General features: G+C 44.2%; 1 protein-coding gene across 1 annotated transcript; it reads right to left on the minus strand.

The window, feature by feature from the left end:
• Window positions 1-3606: 3606 nt before the first annotated feature.
• On the minus strand, window positions 3607-19177 carry LOC142311943 (uncharacterized). Its single transcript, XM_075350813.1, has 4 exons — window positions 19058-19177; window positions 18877-18974; window positions 18046-18136; window positions 3607-5684 (listed from the first exon to the last, which is right to left on the minus strand). The coding sequence occupies exons 1-4, from the start codon at window positions 19140-19142 to the stop codon at window positions 4759-4761; spliced, it is 1200 nt and encodes a 399-aa protein (XP_075206928.1). The 5' UTR covers window positions 19143-19177; the 3' UTR covers window positions 3607-4758.
• Window positions 19178-19184: the final 7 nt, after the last annotated feature.

Below are 19184 nucleotides of genomic sequence, written 5' to 3' on the forward strand. Positions count from 1 at the left end.
TCCAGACTTCCCGATGGGCCAGGAGAACAAGCTCTCTATGGAATGGTGGGATAAAGGGATAAGGGGAGTGGCAGACTTGCTTCAAGAGATGGAACACAGATGATTAACATGTCCAGAAGTAGTGGAAAGATATAAGTTCTCTTTGTTCCAGTTCATACAATATGGGCAGGTCAATAAAGGTGTGATGCAGCTCCTTAGAGATTTTAAAAAGGAACAGTCGACAAATGATATGGACCTAGTTATCATAAGGGATACAAACATATCGGTACTCTATGAGGACCTAAGGGAAGTTTTAGTCCAATTTGGCTCTGATAAAGTTCTGGGGGCATGGTCTAGACAATTGGAAGATGGGGAAGCAGAGGAAAAGACACTCCAAGGGTGGATGCGAATGAGAAAGGCATTAATTAAAGGAGGGTGGAGAGACACCCAATTCCGCCTGATACATAGGGTCATCTATGCTTTCAATATCCCGAACGGACAAGGCATTAACAAATTACAACTGTTCCAAATGTAAAAAGTTGAAAACAGATTTATTTCATGGGATATGGCAATGTGTAGAGAGACAGAAACTTTGGAGGAAGGTACAAGGACTCATATTTAGTATATAGGGAGTAGTACTAGAGCTAGACCTGATGCTAGGCTCTTCCATTATAAAAATGAGGGGAAGAGAGTGAAGAGAGATTGCAGGAGGCCAAATTACCAAAATTATTCCACAGTATAGCCATGATAAGCAAGGACACTATCCTATGCAAATGGTTATAAGGGACCATACCATCATGCTTGGGTGAGGTGGTGGGCCAGATAAAATCTTTACTCTGGGTGGAAAAATTGGAGACAGAAAGGAATAAAGATGAATTGAAGGAGAAATTCTTTTTAAAAAATGGAGAAAATTTATATTGAAGCAATACTCAGACATTGAAATAACAGGTATAGTTTCTCATTTCACCTACACAGAATGCTACCTCTTAGGGTAAGTTCACACAGTGCGTTTTTCGCGGCGTTTTTGCGCAGTTTTCGGGTGCGTTTTTGCTCAGAAAACTGCATGACTTTGCTTCCCCAGCAAAGTCTATGAGTTTTCATTTTTGCTGTCTGCACACAGCGGTTTTTTTCAGCTGCGTTTTTGTGGTGCCACAACAACGCAGCATGTCAATTATTCCCGCGTTTTTCACTGCGCTTTTCATCCATTGAGTGCAATGGGATGTTGAAAGACGCAATGAGAAACGCAAATAGCTGCATTTTGGTGCGTTTTTAAGACCAAAAACGCAGCTATAAACGCAGGAGGTGGGTAGTAAAGTGACATGTACAGGAAGAGGATTCCTTCTGTCAGTAAATACAGAAGCGTGAATTGTTACGAGGGGGACCCGGGGAAGCGTGCCAAGATGGGGAATGGACAGCTTCCGCCGGTCAAGGTCCACTGTGCGGTGTAAGGGACCGCTGCTATGGTGGGTGAAGAGTGAGCGGGTTGCTGCTAGCGATCGTCTGGAATGTCACAGACGATCTATGTACACCGGTCTGCTCTAACCCGTGTGGGTTGTATGGCAGGGATCACACGGCTCGGTGTACCTGTTGCACGGGGAAGCACAGAGGTGCCCACGCACGTGTGCCAGTGGAAGTCACGAGAATATGGCACGAGGGTAGTACAGAGGTGCCCACGCACGTGTGCTTTCAATAACCAGGTGAGTCCAGTGGAGACTCGAGGAGCTCACCTGGGACAGGAACACGGCCTGTAGAAGGAGCTACTGCCGGAGCAGCAAGGCAGGGACACGGCCTGCAAACCAGGGGCTGCCTAAGCAGCAAGGGCCAAGCCCACAGAGGAAGATAATGCCTGAGCAGTGGCGTGGCAGCACGCTGCCAGACATCCAAACATAGAAGGACAGTCGCGCGCCGCCATGATGGCAGGAGGAGCTTTTAAGGAGGTGTAGCTCCAGCCAAGGGCGGGCGCGAGGCGGAGATGACGGACTTGACCCAATCAGGATCCACGACATCCCAGCCTGGCCAGTCAGGATTCACCACGTCACCAGCCTTGTCATCAAGCCGTGTGACGTCAGTGGGCGAATCAGGATCCACCAAGCATAGCACATGCTCACCCTCCTGCCTCTGGGAAATAGAGGCGGGATCCTCGGTCTCACAATGTGTAGAGATAACGGGAGTCTCACTGCTTCCCTGAGCAGCAAACCTCTGCACATTGCGCAACCTCACAGACCTTCGAGGCTGCTGAGCAGGAGGAGCTGCGGCAGGAAAAGAATGGGAGACCGTCTCATTTCTTGCAACAGGAGTACCACTAGGTGTCACCCTTGTGCTGCCTCTCTGAGGAGGTTTCTCCTGCACTCTGCGCAGTCTGGCAGACCTTCGGCGCTGCTGAGGAGGAGCACTCGTGGCAGGCAAGGAGACTGTCTCATTCCTTGCCACAGGAGAGCCACGAGGTGTAACAGTGAATCCTCCCGGTACCGTCACCGCCGCTTCCACCTCCCGTCCTGTGCATGTCTGCTGCCGTGCGGCGCTATGTCTGGGCTGGAGGTGGAAGCGGCTGCGAAAACAAAAGTGAACAGTAGAAAAAAAAAAATTCATACTTACCTGTCTGCAGACTCCCAGTGCCATGCCCGCTCCCATCTCCTCTCACGGTATCGCCGCTCCGGCTGTGTGCAGACGGCCGGGACACCTCCGATGGATGCAGGATCTGGCGATGGATCACCTGATGCAGTCACCTGACGCATCAGCTGATCGTAAGTATCGCGGTGACGCGGGCGCCCGGCCGGTTTAACCTATCAGCGGATGCGTCAGGAGACTTCATCCCTGATTACCGGCAGCTGCTGCAGCGATCGGACGGGATCAGACTCCTCCAATCGCTCCAGGAGCTGCCGGTAATCAGCACATAAGTGAGTATTTTTTTTTTTGCACCGATGCATCTGCTGATTGTATAAACGGCTTTTATACAATCAGCTGATGTGTGATGTGCTTCAGCCCCTAGAACCTGACACATCATCTGATCGCTTTGCCTTCCAGCAAACCGATCAGATGATATTGGATCCGGATTGGACGGCGCGGGACCCTTGACCCAGGATTACTGCGGAGGGGGGTTCTTTATTTCAATAAAGATGGAGTCACTAATTGTGTTGTGTTTTATTTCTAATAAAAAATATTTTTCTGTGTGTTGTGGTTTTTTTTTTTATCTTTACTAGAAATTCATGGTGGCCTTGTCTAATATTGGCGTGACACCATGAATTTCGGGCTTAGGGCCAGCTGATAATATACAGCTAGCCCTAACCCCATTATTACCCAGCGAGCCACCCGGCATCAGGGCAGCTGGAAGAGTTGGATACAGCGCCAGAAGATGGCGCTTCTATGAAAGCGCCATTTTCTGGGGTGGCTGCGGGACTGCAATTCACAGCGGGGGTGCCCAGAAAGCATGGGCACCCTGCACTGTGGATTCCAATCCCCAGCTGCCTAGTTGTACCCGGCTGGACTCAAAAATTGGGCGAAGCCCACGTCATTTTTTTTTTTAAATTATTTCATGAGATTCATGAAATAATTTAAAAAAAAAGGGCTTCTCTATATTTTTGGTTCCCAGCCGGGTACAAATAGGCAGCTGGGGTTGGGGGCAGCCTGTACCTGCCTGCTGTACCCTGCTAGCATACAAAAATATGGCGAAGCCCACGTCATTTTTTGGGGGGCAAAAAACTCCTGCATTCAGTCCTGGATGGAGGATGCTGAGCCTTGTAGTTCGACAGCTGCTGTCTGCTCTCCTGCATACACTATTGAATGGAGTATGCTGAGCCTTGTAGTTCTGCTCCCTCTGCCTCTCCCTCCAGCATACAGTCCTGTATGGAGCATGCTGAGCCTTGTAGTTCTGCAGCTGTCTGCTCTAATGCATACACTAGTGGAGAATGAAGAACATATTGAAGAAGGAAATGACATCAGACCTTTTTTTTTTTTTTCAACAATCTTTAATGGCATTGTTCACTGATAAAAAAAACGCATAAAGACGCAGTGAGCAAAAACGCAGCAAAACGCAGCAAAAACACGCACCAAATCGCGGCAAAACGCGTGCGTTTTTTGCCGCGTTTTTTTGACGCGGGTGCGTTTTTGTGCGGTTTTTGCCGCAAAAAAAGCACAAAAACGCAGCGTCAAAAAATCGCAGCGTGTGAACCTAGCCTTAGAAGACATTCAGGGTACCCTGGGGAAATTGAAAGTACATACCTAGAAGAAACGTATATTGGTTCCATTTTATATCGGGATCACTTGACTGTACCAAGTGGCGAAAAGTGTTCTTTACATTTTTTAAGTATTTCTTTTTTTGTTTTTGCATTTAATTTCAGTTATTAATAAACTTAACGGAGAGTGATGGACTAGTGACATACAGATTTTAGATGCACTCAAAAGAGGGAAGTGTTCAATGTTTAGATGTCCATAATCTCTTTGCCTTTATTGTTTGCAATATGTGTTTAAAAAAAAAAAAAAATACAACTTGTCACACAAAAAAACCCTCTCAAATGGCTAGAGCAATGCAAAAATAAGGTTATGGCTCTTAAAATAAGGGGAGTAGAAAAAGCAACCCCCTCTCCCAAAACAACCCCATAAAATTCCCCTTAAAAGGTTAAACCAAAAAGTATCCACTTTTTCATGAAAACATCACTATTTTTAATAGAAGATCACCCAGCAACACAATGTGCCAAATATGGGAAAGATTTTGTTGCAAATTCTACTGTAGAAATATAGAGGACCATCATGTAACTAACAAAGTGTAATGAAAAGACATTTTTAAGACTGGTTGATGTGAATTTTCAGATGTTTAACAAGACTTGATTTATGACTAAAGCATTTCACACAATATGAACATGAAAATGGCTTCTCCCCTGTGTGAATGCTCTGATGTCTAGCAAGATCTACCATCCTAGCAAAACCTTTCCTACATTCAATACAGGAAAACAACTGATTCCCAGAGTGTGTTCTCTGATGTCTAGAAAGATCAGATTTCTGAGAATAACATTTCCCACATTCTGAACATGAATATGGCTTCTCCCCGGTGTGAAATCTGTAATGTACAGCAAGATATCGTTTCTGTGAAAAACATTTCCCACATTCTGAACATGAAAATGGCTTCTCTCCTGTGTGAGTTCTCTGATGTGTAACAAGCCATGATTTCTTTATAAAACATTTACCACATTCTGAACATGAAATTGGCTTCCCCCCTTTGTGAGTTCTCTGATGTCTAACAAGGTGTGTCATCCTAAAAAAACCTTTCCCACATTCAATACATGAAAACGGCATCTTCCCAGAGTGTATTTTCTGATGTCTAGAAAGATCAGATTTCTGTTTAAAACATTTCCCACATTCTGAACATGAAAATGGCTTATCCCCTGTGTGAAATCTCTGATGTACAACAAGACTTTCATTTTGCATAAAACATCTCCCACATTGTAAACATGAATATGGCTTCTTTCTCGTGTGTACTTTTTGATGTTCAACATCCTTTCTGTAATTTTTGTTTTGCTTAATAACCCGTGATGAATCAGTAGATAGAACCTGTTGAGAAGGATCAGATGATATATCTTTACTATGTTTGTATGGAATTGTTTCTGGGATAATGGCATGTTCTTCATGTGTTTCTGGTGGTGTGATACCATGATCATCTGCTTTGACATCTGAAAATATCATAAGTCCCTCTGAGCTCCCGGTACAATCATCTGCCAAAAATGAAAACATTATTATTTTTCAATAACAGTGCTTTGGAAGAATATTCAAATATGTTATTAGAAATGTCATAATACTAAGTATTAAAATGTCTATACAATTTGAAGTAAATGTTGACTTTCAACTGATTAGGACCTTGGCAGCAGCAGAAGACTATATTACTGCTTTTACCATGTTGGACTAATAACCTCAGTCTTCAAATGGTAAGAACTTAATTTAAAAAAACAAAAAAAACAAAAAAAACAAGAAAGCCAGCTCAACTCTAAATGGCATGTATTACAATAATGTGCACTGCACTGAAAATTCCAAACTGCACTATTTAAAATTTGAGATTTGTGGCAAAAAATTGCAATTTCTTGAGCTATCCCGCCACGTCATGGCAAATCTCTTTAGGGCAGTCCTACTCTAAAATATTTTTTATTTATTTCATGCAGCATTTGCATGGGCCTGTCCTGCCCACAGCCATGATTCAGTTATGGGTACGGGGTTAAAAAGCACCAGGTGAGTGCTGCTTTAAGAAGGTCTGTTTTTTTCCTATGTGAGGCTGTATGGCACATTTTAAATATAAATATTTTAAAGTAGGACTACCCCAAAGAAATTTGCCGTGACGTAGTGGGGTAGCTCATGAAATTGCATTTTTTTTGCCAAAAATCTCAAATTTTAAATAGTACAGTTTGGAATTTTCAGTGCAGTGCACATTTTTGTAATACATGCCATTTTCAGTTGAGCTGACTTTTTTTTTTTTAAGAACTTAATTAGTTTCCTTAATTGGCCTCAAAGTAAAGCCGGTTTAAATGGGCCTATAAAAAGGTACACAATTGTCTTTTTTTTCAATCCTGGATAGTGGAGAGAACTTATTCTCAGCCACATTTTGTTTGAGCCACTTATTTATTAAGTCCTCTATATTCATCCCTTCCACTTTTTCTGGGAAACTCAGAACTCTTAAATTTTTACACTGAGTACGATCCTCCATTTGCTCAAGATGCGGCTTTCAAGCAATCTTCTTCGCGTAGCACAGTCTACAAGGGACTGGATGAGGATACCATGAAACAACCTTGTTTCCCTTGATAAAGACGGCGAAACGCACGTTCGGAAGCCTCCCTGTGGTCCCCAGTATTTAACATGTAAGTAACTTTCACTGTATGTTCCATGGTTTACCATTATATATTTTTACCCTGGGTGTGCTCTATGGAAACTCCGTTTGTGATAGGCATACTTGCTCATTTATAGCTGATATATCGTTTGCACTTGTGATATATATTTGAGTGTCTATCATTACGGGCAGAGAACTGCATATTTCATCTTTGCTAGATGTTGATTTGGTCATGCACACCCAGATTAATTGGTTGCTGCCTTTGTTCTGTAGATGAGCAGTCTTGCTGAGCATACTTTTATGCCTTTGTTTACAATGATAAACCAATACACACCTTAATCTTCGGTGTGTTATGTATACAAATTTTCCAAATCAGCGTGACGTCTCATCTACAGTCATCAATACGTGTGCACATATAGCCTACATATGATTTCTCTATCACTTCATGTGGAGCGTTGGGCGCTCAACATTTAGCTGGAGGTTTACTTGGCTGTGCACTTTTGAACTAATAGCTGTCATTTTTGTCCTTTTTCTTTGAAAATTAATGCTGATTATACACAGAATTTTTCAATTTTTGCATGGATTTCCAACACTTTAGGTGTAATCTGTATTAGAGTGGTCCTCTTTGCTATTTAGCTCAATTTATAGGAGTGTAGTCAATGATTCTGAGTCACGAGTTGACTGGATATGTAGGTATTTTGAGGTCCAATAAGGAGCACTGAGCACTTTATATTCAGTCAAATGTTTACTTCATTCCTTACGGTGAGGACTATTGAACTAGAGACATCAATGTGGGCTGACTCGGACTCTATATGCAATCAATAGTAATTATTTACCAATAAAGTATTTAACATGTATATAGGCTATATTTCATTATAGAGTCTGACTCACCCCACAGTATCCCACTTACACTGAGACCCCCTAGTTAGTCCATGTATTGAAACAATATATTACTCTTCTTACAATTACTGGGTGACCAATTCAGGTCTAAAACATTCACTGTCTATTTTTCCTGCTCCCTAATCCCCCCCCCTCCATTTTTCCTTTTTGTAATATTTTAACAATTCCTCAACAATAAAAATTATTGTTTTAAATATGAGTTTCAGTATTCTTTTTGTAGGTTATACATGCTGGGTATTGTCACATTCAGGAGAAATTGTGTAACACATTAAAGGGCATTTTTTAACTATTTTCCTTGTGAAAATTGGAAATCTGGGGTTAAAACAACATTTTAGTAGTAAAACTGAAATTATTTTTTGCTCAAAGCCCAAAAGCATAATTTTCTGTGACACATCTATAGTGTCAATATGCTCACTGGACCCCTGGATGAATTCACACAGGGGTGCATTTTGTAAAATGGGGTTACTTGAGGGGGGGGTTTCCTATTCTGGTACCTCAGGGGCTCTGCCATTGTGACATATCATCCTCAAAATTAAATTTCAACTCAAATATGGTTCTCCTTGCCTTCTTCACTTTGCACTGTGCTTCAAAAGTTGTTTTCATCCACATATGGGGTATTGGCATACTCAGGAGAAATTGCACAACAAATTGTATAGTCCAATATCTCCTGTTACCCTTGTGAATTTGAAACATTTTGGCTTAAAGCAACATTTTTGTGGTTGACAATGTATTTTTTCATTTTCTCAGGTCAACGTTATAAAATTCTATCAAGCACCTGGGGGTTCAATGTGTTCAAACATCTAGATAAATTCCTTGAGGGGTCTAGTTTCCAAAATCAGGTCACTTGTGAGGGAGCGCCACTGTTTAGGCACATCACAGGCTCTTCAAAAGCAACATGGCATTCTCTAGCTATTCCAGGCAATTTTGTGCTCTAAAATTTGAAATCAAGATCCTTTCTTTCCCAGCCCTGTGATGCGCTCAAACAGTAGATTTCCACCACATTTGGGGTATCTGCCTACGCAGGAGACATTGCACAAATTGTATGGTGCATTTTCTCCTGTTAACCTTGTAAAAATGAAAGACTTGGGGTTAAATCAACATTTTTTTTATTTTCACGGCTCAAGGTTATAAAATTCTATGAAGGATCTGGGGGTTCAAAGTACTCATTAAACATCTAGATAAATTTATTGAAGGGTCTAGATTCCATAATAGAGTCATTTGTGAGGGAGCTCCATTGTTTAAGCACATCAGAAAGTCTCCAAACGCGACATGGCATCCGCTTTTGATTAAATCAATTTAGCGCTCTAAAATTAAAATGGTACGACATATGAGGTATCATTGTACTCAGGAGAAATTGCGCAACAAATTGTATGGTGCATTTTCTCTTGTTATTGTGAAAATGCAAAATTTGGGGCTAAAGTAACATTTTTGTTGCAAAAAGTAAAATTTTCATCTTTTCCTTCCACATTGTTTTAGTTCCTGTAAAGCATCTAAAGGGTTAATAAGCATCTTGAATGTGCTTTTGAACCCTTTGAGGGGTGCAATTTTTAGAATGGTGTCACTTTTGGGTATTTTCTGTCAGATAGGCCCCTCAAAGTCACTTCAACGGTGATGTGGACCCTAAAAAATGTTTTTTGTAAATTTTGTTTGAAAAATGAGAAATTGCTGATAAACTTTGAACCCTTCTAACTTCCTTACAAAAAGAAATGATGTTTCGAAAATTGTGCTGATGTAAAGTAGACATGTGGGAAATGTTATTTATTAACTTGTGTGACATAACTCTCTGGTTTAAGGGCATAAAAATTCAAAGTTTGAAGATTGCAAAATTTTCAAAATTTTAGCCAAAATTTTCACAAATAAACGCAAAAATATCGTACTAAATTTACCACTACCATGATGTACAATATGTAAAAAAAACAAAAAAAATCTCAATCATTGGGATCGAAGCTTTCCAGAGTTTTTACATCATAAATTCACACTTGTCAGAATTGAAAAAAAAATGGCCTGGTCATGAAGGTGAAAACAGGCTTGATGGTAAAGTGGTTAATATGTAATTGATATATTAAGATCGATGGGCCGTACATAGATTTCCCCAAGAATCTGCCTCCAGAGCTTATTTTAAATAAAAGAGAGTGTTACCAATGTGAGACATGTAATGACTGACAGTCTTTTCTCCTGATCTACATGTCTCAGCTGGTAATGCCCCCTTTTATTTTAAATAAGCTCTGGAGGCTGATTATCAGAGATCTTAACAGATCATTTACATATTAGGAAAAAATGTGGATTTCTATGAAATAAGACATTGAATTGTAGATATCAAGGTATCATTTTATTCAGCTTTTTTTGACCTGTGCACATATAGATGGCTTAGGGGTAGTGGTGGGCGGACCCGGACAGTAAAAGTCTGGATCCATGAGGGTTCAAAGCAACCCGATCAATGACCCTGGCATTCTCAGAGAACTCCGGGTAACGATCCGGATCCATCAATCCGGGTCATAAGAGTTAAAAAAAAAAAAACAAAGAAAATAAGAATAAAGCAAGTGTTTCATATTAACAGTCTGCGCACGGCCGTACATTGCTTCCGGGGCCACTCATTATCTTCATCCATCTGCACCACTTCCCCCGCTCACCAGCAGTCCCTGCGTCTCTCACTGGTTGTAGTCAGACAGTGCCCCCACACTGTGTGACAACGTGTCTGACTGCTTTCAATCACGCACTGTGTCTTCGATTGGTGTGAAAATAAATAAATTAGCGTATGATCCCCTCATATTCTGATACCTATGCATAAAAAAGCACATGGCTACAGGCTGCAGCCCCCAGCTGTGCGCATTATCTTGGCTATGTCCCAAAATGAAAAGAACTGCATGCGGCTATTTTTCTAATTATTTAAATAAATGTTAAAAAATGATACCCAGCTGTGATAAAGGTGACAATTGTGAGCTGGTATTCTCAGGTTGGGAAAACTTATGCTTATTGGGCCCCCTAGCTTAAAAATAGCTGTCCACAGCTGCCCAGGATTGTAGCATCCATTAGATGCGACAATCTCAGAACTTTACCCGGCTAATCCCGATTTCTCTGATGCATTGTCAATCGAGGTAATAAGGGGTTAATGACCATTCATAGCTGCCACTGAGCCCTAGATTAGTAATGTGAGGTGTTTATGAGACCCTCTCCCATTACTAATCTGTAAGTGAAAATAAATGAAAACAAACATTAAAAAAATTCTTTATTTGAAATAAAATACAAAAAAGCACCCTCTTTCACCTCTTTATTAACCCCCAAAACAGCCAGGTCTGACTTAATCCACACAAGGTCCCATGACAACTTCAGGTATGCTACATGAAGTGACAGCGTGCGGGTATAGAACATGACAGCCCACTGTGAGCTTCAGGCAGAGACTGAACCACAGCAATGAGCGGTAACATCACTCGAGTTATTTGTGGTCACAGTTGGAGGTTCTAGGGCTTAGTGGCAGCTGTGAGCTCTTATTAACCACTTACTACTCCGATTGCCACTGCATCAGGGCAATTGTGATGAGCTGGGTAATGTTCCAGAATTGCCGAATCTAATGGATGTTACAATCCTAGGCAGCTGCAGGCTGCCATTTTTAGAATGGGGTGGCCCAATAAACATGGTTCTCCCCAGTCTGAGAATACAAGCCCCCAGCTTTCTGCTTTATCATGGCTGGGTATCAAAATTGGGGAGGACTGCATGCCGACTTTTTAAATTATTTATTTAAAAAAAGAAAAGCAGTATGTGGTCCCTCTTATTTTAATACAAAGCCAAGATAATCACACGCCTGGGGGCTGCAACCTGTAGCCGTATGCTTTATCTGTGCTGGGTATCATAATACTGGGGGAGCTGACATGTTGAAATCTGAGCACTTTCTGTGAATCCTTAAGTGCTGCCTTTTGGGGATCCTCTTTTCAAAGTCAATGGATGGTTGGATTCTTACTATAGAAAGGATTTAGTGGCCATTGGTTTCCTAAAAGTTGGTGTAATAAGGTCACCCTTACTTGCTTTATAAAAGATTCTCCCACCATTTAAAAAGTAAAGTTCAAATTCAGATTATTGTTGTTAAGCTTATGCACAAAATCAGAGAATAGTCCAGAAAAATTATTTGTGGATTTTCAATTATTTCAGGTGTCTCGTCTTAACCCTAAATCATGTCCCTTGGTGTCCTTTTATTATCTCGGGAGTCTTCTTGTGGTCCGAATTCACAGTCCATTAAAATTTTTCACGTAAAAAGAAGTTAACTGTTTTATATCGTGGCTTGGAAATATATGGTCCAGTGTCAGAGGCGTAGCTAGGGGTTCAGCTCAGGGGGGGGGGCAAAAAATCTGAGTGGGCCCCTAACCTGATTACAACTACGGTGTCGCACCCTAATTATGGGTATAGCGGACCCTCAGCAGAAGCCAAACAAAAGCCAACACTGATATAATTTCCAAGACCATTTTAACCCCTTAGGCCCTGTGCGCACACTGTGGTTTTTGCCGCGATTTTGCTGCATGTTTTGCTGCAGAACATGTTCATAAGCTTGCTGCAGTCCTTCCCCAGCAAAACCTATGGTAAAAAACAAATTGCTGTGCGCACACTGCGTTTTTTTTTCTCCAACAGGTTTTGCTGCATGTTTTCTGCAGCAAAAGGATTGCGTGTCACTTCTTTTCCGCAGGTACCTGCGGTTTTTGCCATAGATAATGGTCAAAAACCACAGGGAATAACCCGCAGAAAAAACGCGGCAATCCCGCGGCAAAACCACAGCAAACCACGGTAAAACTGCATGCGGTTTTCAGGTGTGGTTTGCTGCGTTTTTTTGCCGCAAGTGCGGTAATCTTTCAGAGGGTGCGGAATTTTCTTAAGAAAATGCCATTTTCTAGTGCACACAGAGCCTTAAAGAGTTGCAGTGAATCTATAAAAAAAAACAAAACAAAACACATGCTATATGGATGTTCTGTTCCTTAGGGCTCGCTTATATTAGAGTTTATAGCGGACCAGTGAGATATGAGCAAATCTTGCGTTGTACTCGGCCAAATGTAAGTGAATGTTACAGGTCTGATGTGCGAGTTTTTCCTCAGCTCTAAACAGAGTGAAGAAAATAATGGCAACCGGCAGCAGAGTTGGAGCCAAGTGTCATCAGGATCTTGCATCCCATGCTCAACACTCCTCTGACCCTGGCCTTAAGGCCGCTTTACACGTAGCGAGATCGCTAGCGTGCGTACCCGCCCCTGTCGGTTGTGCGTCATGGGCAAATCGCTGCCCGTGGCGCACAACATCGTTCGGACCCGTCACACTACTTACCTGCCTAGCGACGTCGCTGTGACCGGCGAACCACCTCCTTTCTAAGGGGGCGGTTCGTTCTGCGTCACAGCGACGTCACTAAGCTGCCGATCAACAGAAGCGGAGGGGGCGGAGATGAACGGGACGAACATCCCGCCGACCTCCTTCCTTCCTCATTGCGGGCGGCCGCAGGTACGGTGAGGTTCCTCGTTCCTGCGGTGTCACACATAGCGATGTGTGCTGCCGCATGAACAACAAACATCCCGCGTGCTGCAACAGCAACGATATTTGGGAACTGGACAGCGTGTCAACGAACAACGATAAGGTGAGTATTTTTGCTCGTTAGCGGTCGGTCGTACATGTCACATGCAACGATGTTGTTAACGAGAACGGATGTGCGTCACGAATTCCGTGACCCCAACGACATCGCGTTAGCGATGTCGTTGCATGTAAAGTAGCCTTTAGACTTGAATGGGCGGTCTGATCTGACATACAAAAGAAACAAGTGCATGCTGGGATGCTTTTTACATGCAAATTTGGTCAGTGAAAAAAAAATTGCTCATCTGCAGGACCCCACTGAATAACATTGCTCCATGTGCTGTCAGTGCAATGTCTGCTTTATCACATACAGCACTCAGCCGAAAATACACTGATGTGAACCCGGCCTAATGGAGGGCTCATTCACACGTCACTGAGAATCACGTACACAAATAACAGTCCATGTGTCATCAGTTCGGTCAGTGACAATTATTGTGATCAGTTATGTCACAGTTTCATCAGTTTTTCTCCTATCAAATACTCATTAAAAAACGGACAGGAGACAGCTGGCATTGGAGTGCTTCCAATTTCTTCATGGATCCTTAGGGGTAATTTACACATTGCGACATTGCTACCGATATATCGTCGGGGTCACGTCGTAAGTGACGTACATCCGGCGTCGGTAGCAACATCGCAACGTGTAAATCCTAGTTGCAACGATGAACGAGCACAGAAGTGAACAATATCGCTGATCTGTGTAACGTCGTTCATTTTCATAATGTCGGGTCGACCGAAGGTACGATGTTGTTTGTCGTTCCTGCAGCTCCACACATCGCTGTGTGTAAACCCGGAGGAGCGACAAACATCTCCTTACCTGCGTCCCGCCGGCAAGCCGGAAGGGAGAAGGTGGGCAGGATGTTATCTCCCGCTCATCTCCGCCCCTCCTCTTCTATTGGCTGGCCGATTAGTGACATCGCTGTGACTGCCGAACAATCCCTCCTTCAAGGGGGAGGTGCGTTCGGCGTCACAGCGATGTCGCCGACCAGGTATGTGTGTGTGAAGCTGCCATAGCGATAATGTTCGCTACGGCACCAATCACTACATATCGCATATGCGACGGGGGCGGGTGCTATCGCGCTGGACATCGCTAGCAATTGCTAGCGATGTCGAAACATGTAAAGCCCGCCTTAGACTTGCATTATTTGGATCAGAATCTGACAAGCCTCTAATTTTGTGTGATCCACTAAGGCCCATTTCACACATCCAGCTTTTTGCCATATCCGTCACACTCCAGTACAGTGTAATACAGTACAGTGGCATCACGGCAACCTCTGGTCACATGCTGTCATGTGACAGGAGCATGTGACCGGGGCTTGGCGCGATGCCATTGTACATTATTAACACTGTACTGGAGTGTGCTGCATACGGTAATCCGGCGAAAAGCCGGATGTGTAAAATGGGCCTAAGTCTTCACAAATACACGGGCCTGTGATCGGCCTCACAGACTCTCATAGGTACGGGCTTTATCTGTGATAGGCCCCATAAACTCTCATAGGTACGGGCTCTATCTGTGATCGGCCCCATAGACTCTCATAGGTACGGGCTTTATCTGTGATCGGCTCCATAGACTCTCATAGGTACGGGCCCTATCTGTGATCAGCCCCATAGACTCTCATAGGTACGGGCTCTATCTGTGATCGGCCCCATAGACTCTCATAGGTACGGGCTCTATCTGTGATCGGCCCCATAGACTCTCATAGGTATGGGTTCCATCTGTGAGAAATTTGTTTGTATTATCACCTTGTTACCTTGCCCCTGGTATCCAGGGCCAAGGTGTACAGGATGTTGTAATAATATCCTGAGACAAATTGGTACCTGTATTGTCTATAACTTTCACTACCTGGTGTGACAATCACCTTTGTGTGTTTTATATATCTAATAAATTATTTTGTATGGGAAGAAATTTTCTGTTTATATCTGTACACAGTGTCAGGACAGAAGCACCATGCAGCAGGTATCTGTATACAGTGTCTGGACAGGAGCATCATGCAGCGGGCTTCAGTATACAGTGTCAGGACAGGAGAACCGTGCAGCTGGCTCCAGTATACAGTGGTGGGGCAGTGTGGCAGGGCAGAGAGCCAGGGCAATGTCACATACCTGCACAACCCTGAACTCTCCCTCTCCCACCATCAGCTGTAGACACAGGTCGGGGTTACACTATTCCTGATTTTCAGGACCCTGAAGCAATTTGCACTGCACATGGAGGAGGACTCTATCACAGATATGAAACAGGGAACGGGACAGAAGTTCTCCAGTGTTCACAGGCAACAATCACCTCCCCAGAGAAGTGCTGTCCTGAGTCTCCACTCACCAGCAGCGCAGCCTGCAGTGTGTGTACAGAGCTTACACTATCCTGTCTGGCAGCAGCACATGTCACTGATCCACAGCTGCTCTCAGCGCTGCCTTCCTGCTCCTAGCAGATTCCTGTGAGAGTGAGTGAAGCAATCTGCATTTGATTGGTGAAGCCTTCAGCGGGCGTCACACGGTACGATCTATCGTGCGATCGTACCCGCCCCTGTCGTTTGTGCGTCACAGGCAAATCGCTGCCCGTGTCGCACAAAGTCGTTAAACCGCCGTCACACGTACTTACCTGATGAGCGATCTCGCTGTGGGCGGCGAACATCCTCTTCCTGAAGGAGAGACGTTCGGCGTCACAGCGATGTCACACAGCCGCCGGCCAATAGAAGTCGAGGGGCGGAGCGTAAACATCCCGCCCACCTCCTTCCTTCCGCATAGCCGGCAGGTGCCGCGGGATTAGGTAAGCTGTGTTCATCGTTCCCGGGGTGTCACACGGAGCGATGTGTGCTGCCCCGGTTACGATGAACAACCGGCGCCATGAACAACAAACTTTTTTTTAAAAATAAAGACGAGTACACGACTCACGATTTGTGACCGATTCTGCGTCGCTCGGAGGTGTCACACGAGACGACGTCGTGAACGATGCCGGATGGGCGTCACGAAAACCGTGACCCCGACGACATATCGCACGATAGCTCGTCTCGTGTGACGCCCGCATTCCACAGCAGCCCCCTGCTGACTGCTGGTTCACCTATCAGCACCTTTCTTTCATTTTCTCTTGTTGTCACTGCAGCCTGATCTCTGTGCCCTCGCGTCGCCCCACCCCCTCCAGCTTATGCCGGACTTACTACTTTACCCTGCTCTACTCCTGCAGAGTTAAAGAGTAGCAAGCAGAAGCTGCAGGTGGGCCCTTCTCAGCACGGGGCCCGGGGAAATCGCCCCTCAGCCCCCCTGCTAGCTACGCTACTGTCCAGTGTACATTTAATGTTATTGTGACGCCCCAGGACTATCAGGGAGTCACAGGCTATTATGCAATATCCACCTCCCCCTTGGTTATGGGTCCCCAACTGTATGGTGTTGCCAACATCAGCCAATTAAAGTCCTAGGTACACTCTGCACCACACCCACCAGACACACCAGTGGACAGCCTGAGTGGAATAGTGTCGCCCACTTAGGGGGGGTTGGTAAGAGGAGGTCAGGAGTGTCAGGAGTAAGTCAGTGAAGTGTAGGAAGTGAAAGGGAGAGGAGGTCAGGAGCCGGGCTCCTTGGAAGTAACTAGGTGGCAGACGGTGGTCTGGGCCTAGTAGAAGCTGGACCCCCGGTCGCAAAGGATCATGACCAGGGGCACGGAACTGTCGAGGAGGACAGTCGGCGGCCTTGTACCATCATCGGGCTGGGCCCAGGGCATGACGAGGTACGTGGACCCTAGGTCAGGGAGTAGCTTCAGGCAACCTGACAATTTACCCGACGAGAACAGAGCCTTCAAGATCCGCTCACCACCCGCTCTAAAATCGGGTTACTATCGCAACGAGGGGGATAGGACTTTCCACTAAAACAGTATAGGAAATCCCAAGCGTGAACCCTGAGAGCAAGCTCCCTCAGTTAGCCATACTGGGGAGCGGGACCCGACTAATTTTATGCTACCAGGACCAACAAAGAAGTGAACTAACTGCCAGGAGGAAGGTCATAAATCACCAGCCAGCACCATTGGGGACAAGACCCAAACTAGCTCCCCTCAGCGGCAGCGGTGTCCAGAACTTTGGCTTATCCAGTTGTCGGTGTCAGCTTTATGGACTGAGTGAGTACGAAAGTGACCCCCTTCGCTCCCCACGGCGCTCCCCAACACCATCACAGAGTCCCGGGCATTCCCCCCTACCTGTGGAGGGACCTAACACCTGGCTGCCCCTTCCATGATCCCCGGGTACTCCCAACGGCAGCGGTGGTACTCCAAATTACCACATACCATGGGTAGCATCACAAACTCTTTAACTACCCCCTGTAAATATCCCCTTCATTTGAGTAGCCGCACGACCCCCGGGTCCGTAGACTCCCGAGCCACCTAGCACCCGGATCCGAGCAGCCCGGCTGCTGATATGGGGGCGGCAAATAAATTATACTCACCTTATCGATTGCCTGATGCCTTTCTTCTAATGCTATCCAGGTACCCCTCAAGTCTCCACGATTCCACATTTGGCCAAAGACATAACCACTTCAGCCAATCACTGACTGCAGCAGTGACCGATACATCTGTACTGTGGACAGTGATTGACTCAAGAGCACAATGTATAGATATTGGCCCCATATTTTCATTATGAGATGCGTAAATTTCGCCCATTGAAACTTTCTAATACCAATGTATTAAATAAAAAAACATAAGTCTGTAACACACCCTAAAAAGTTCAACATAATTATACAATCCAGTGACAATAAAATCTGTGACTTCTCTGCATTTAGTGGTCACTACTCACCTGTTTGGTTATCTGTAGGAATCTCCTCTTTACATCGCTCATCACCCCTCACATATGTCTCTGTAGTATTAATATGGGTCAGATCTTCACCCTGAAACAGATTGTAAAAGTCACAGATGGAGAAGTCATGCGAAATAGTTATCACACATCTACAGATCTCCGATATAAATCCAACCTGTTGGCTCCTAATTGTAACCAGCAGTCTCCATAACCAGAAAATTGTGAGAAGATCCAGACAACATCTAATGTCTATGATCAGCTTTATCCTCTTTAGTTATATCCCACTTCTAATGAGGAATGACAAGTGCATTTGGACACATTAGTTGGACACCAGCGATGTAATAAGCTGCAATTTTCCTGGCTGAGCACAGCTTGTTCTTCAAAATAGTCCTTCACAGCCTTCTCAACTAGTTCAGGTCCACATTATTGGAAGTTTTCCATTAATGTAAAAAAAATTTTTGTACACCATTGCATAAAATTCCACCTCCACCCACAAGGTTGTCAGTTTCTAAAATATTGGCCCTGGTTAATCTTCTACAGAAAATGATTCCTTTTTTTTTTCAAAGTCAGTTAGAGCTCTCAATTATCTTCTCCTGATGTTGTTTTACACTGAATCTGATTACCAGAAACTGAATAACTTGATTTTATGTTGCACTCAGGGTCACAGATCTAATTTCTATACAGAGAAGCTCCGATCATAAAATGGCCGACGTCTCTAATAAATTGTCTGTTCATTGTCTAATACTGGTGGACAAAATAAGACTGAGCACAAGACCTCCACAGCCGTCTACACATCATAGGGAGATTTCATGACACCTTCTCTCCATCTACCTGTTCATCCAGAGGAACATCGGGATCTTCTTGTTTACAATCCTGTGGAAGAAGAGGACGGTGACATCTCTCTGGTGTTGTCCTCTCACTGGATAGAACTGGAGGAAACACATACAAGGACTGAATTCATTCTATATATGCAGATAATTATAGGCCGTGTGTATTTAGTCCTGACTATTACCTGGTGATGTGAGGGGCTGGGGAACCTCCATCATGACGTTCTTGTATAGATCTTTGTGTCCTTCTAAATACTCCCACTCCTCCATGGAGAAATAGATGGTGACATCCTGACACCTTATAGGAACCTG

This window comes from Anomaloglossus baeobatrachus, chromosome 5 (assembly GCF_048569485.1).
Source record: "Anomaloglossus baeobatrachus isolate aAnoBae1 chromosome 5, aAnoBae1.hap1, whole genome shotgun sequence".
In the NCBI taxonomy this organism is placed as follows: domain Eukaryota; kingdom Metazoa; phylum Chordata; class Amphibia; order Anura; family Aromobatidae; genus Anomaloglossus; species Anomaloglossus baeobatrachus.

Excerpts from the sequence above, each read along its gene's own strand:
- LOC142311943 (XM_075350813.1), bottom strand. The coding sequence starts at position 19,142 with ATGGAGGAGTGGGAGTATTTAGAAGGACACAAAGATCTATACAAGAAC. Across the intron at positions 18,137-18,876 it reads ATGTTCCTCTGGATGAACAG|GGTGAAGATCTGACCCATAT; the intron begins GTAGATGGAGAG and ends AATCTGTTTCAG. Across the intron at positions 5,685-18,045 it reads TCCTACAGATAACCAAACAG|ATGATTGTACCGGGAGCTCA; the intron begins GTGAGTAGTGAC and ends CATTTTTGGCAG.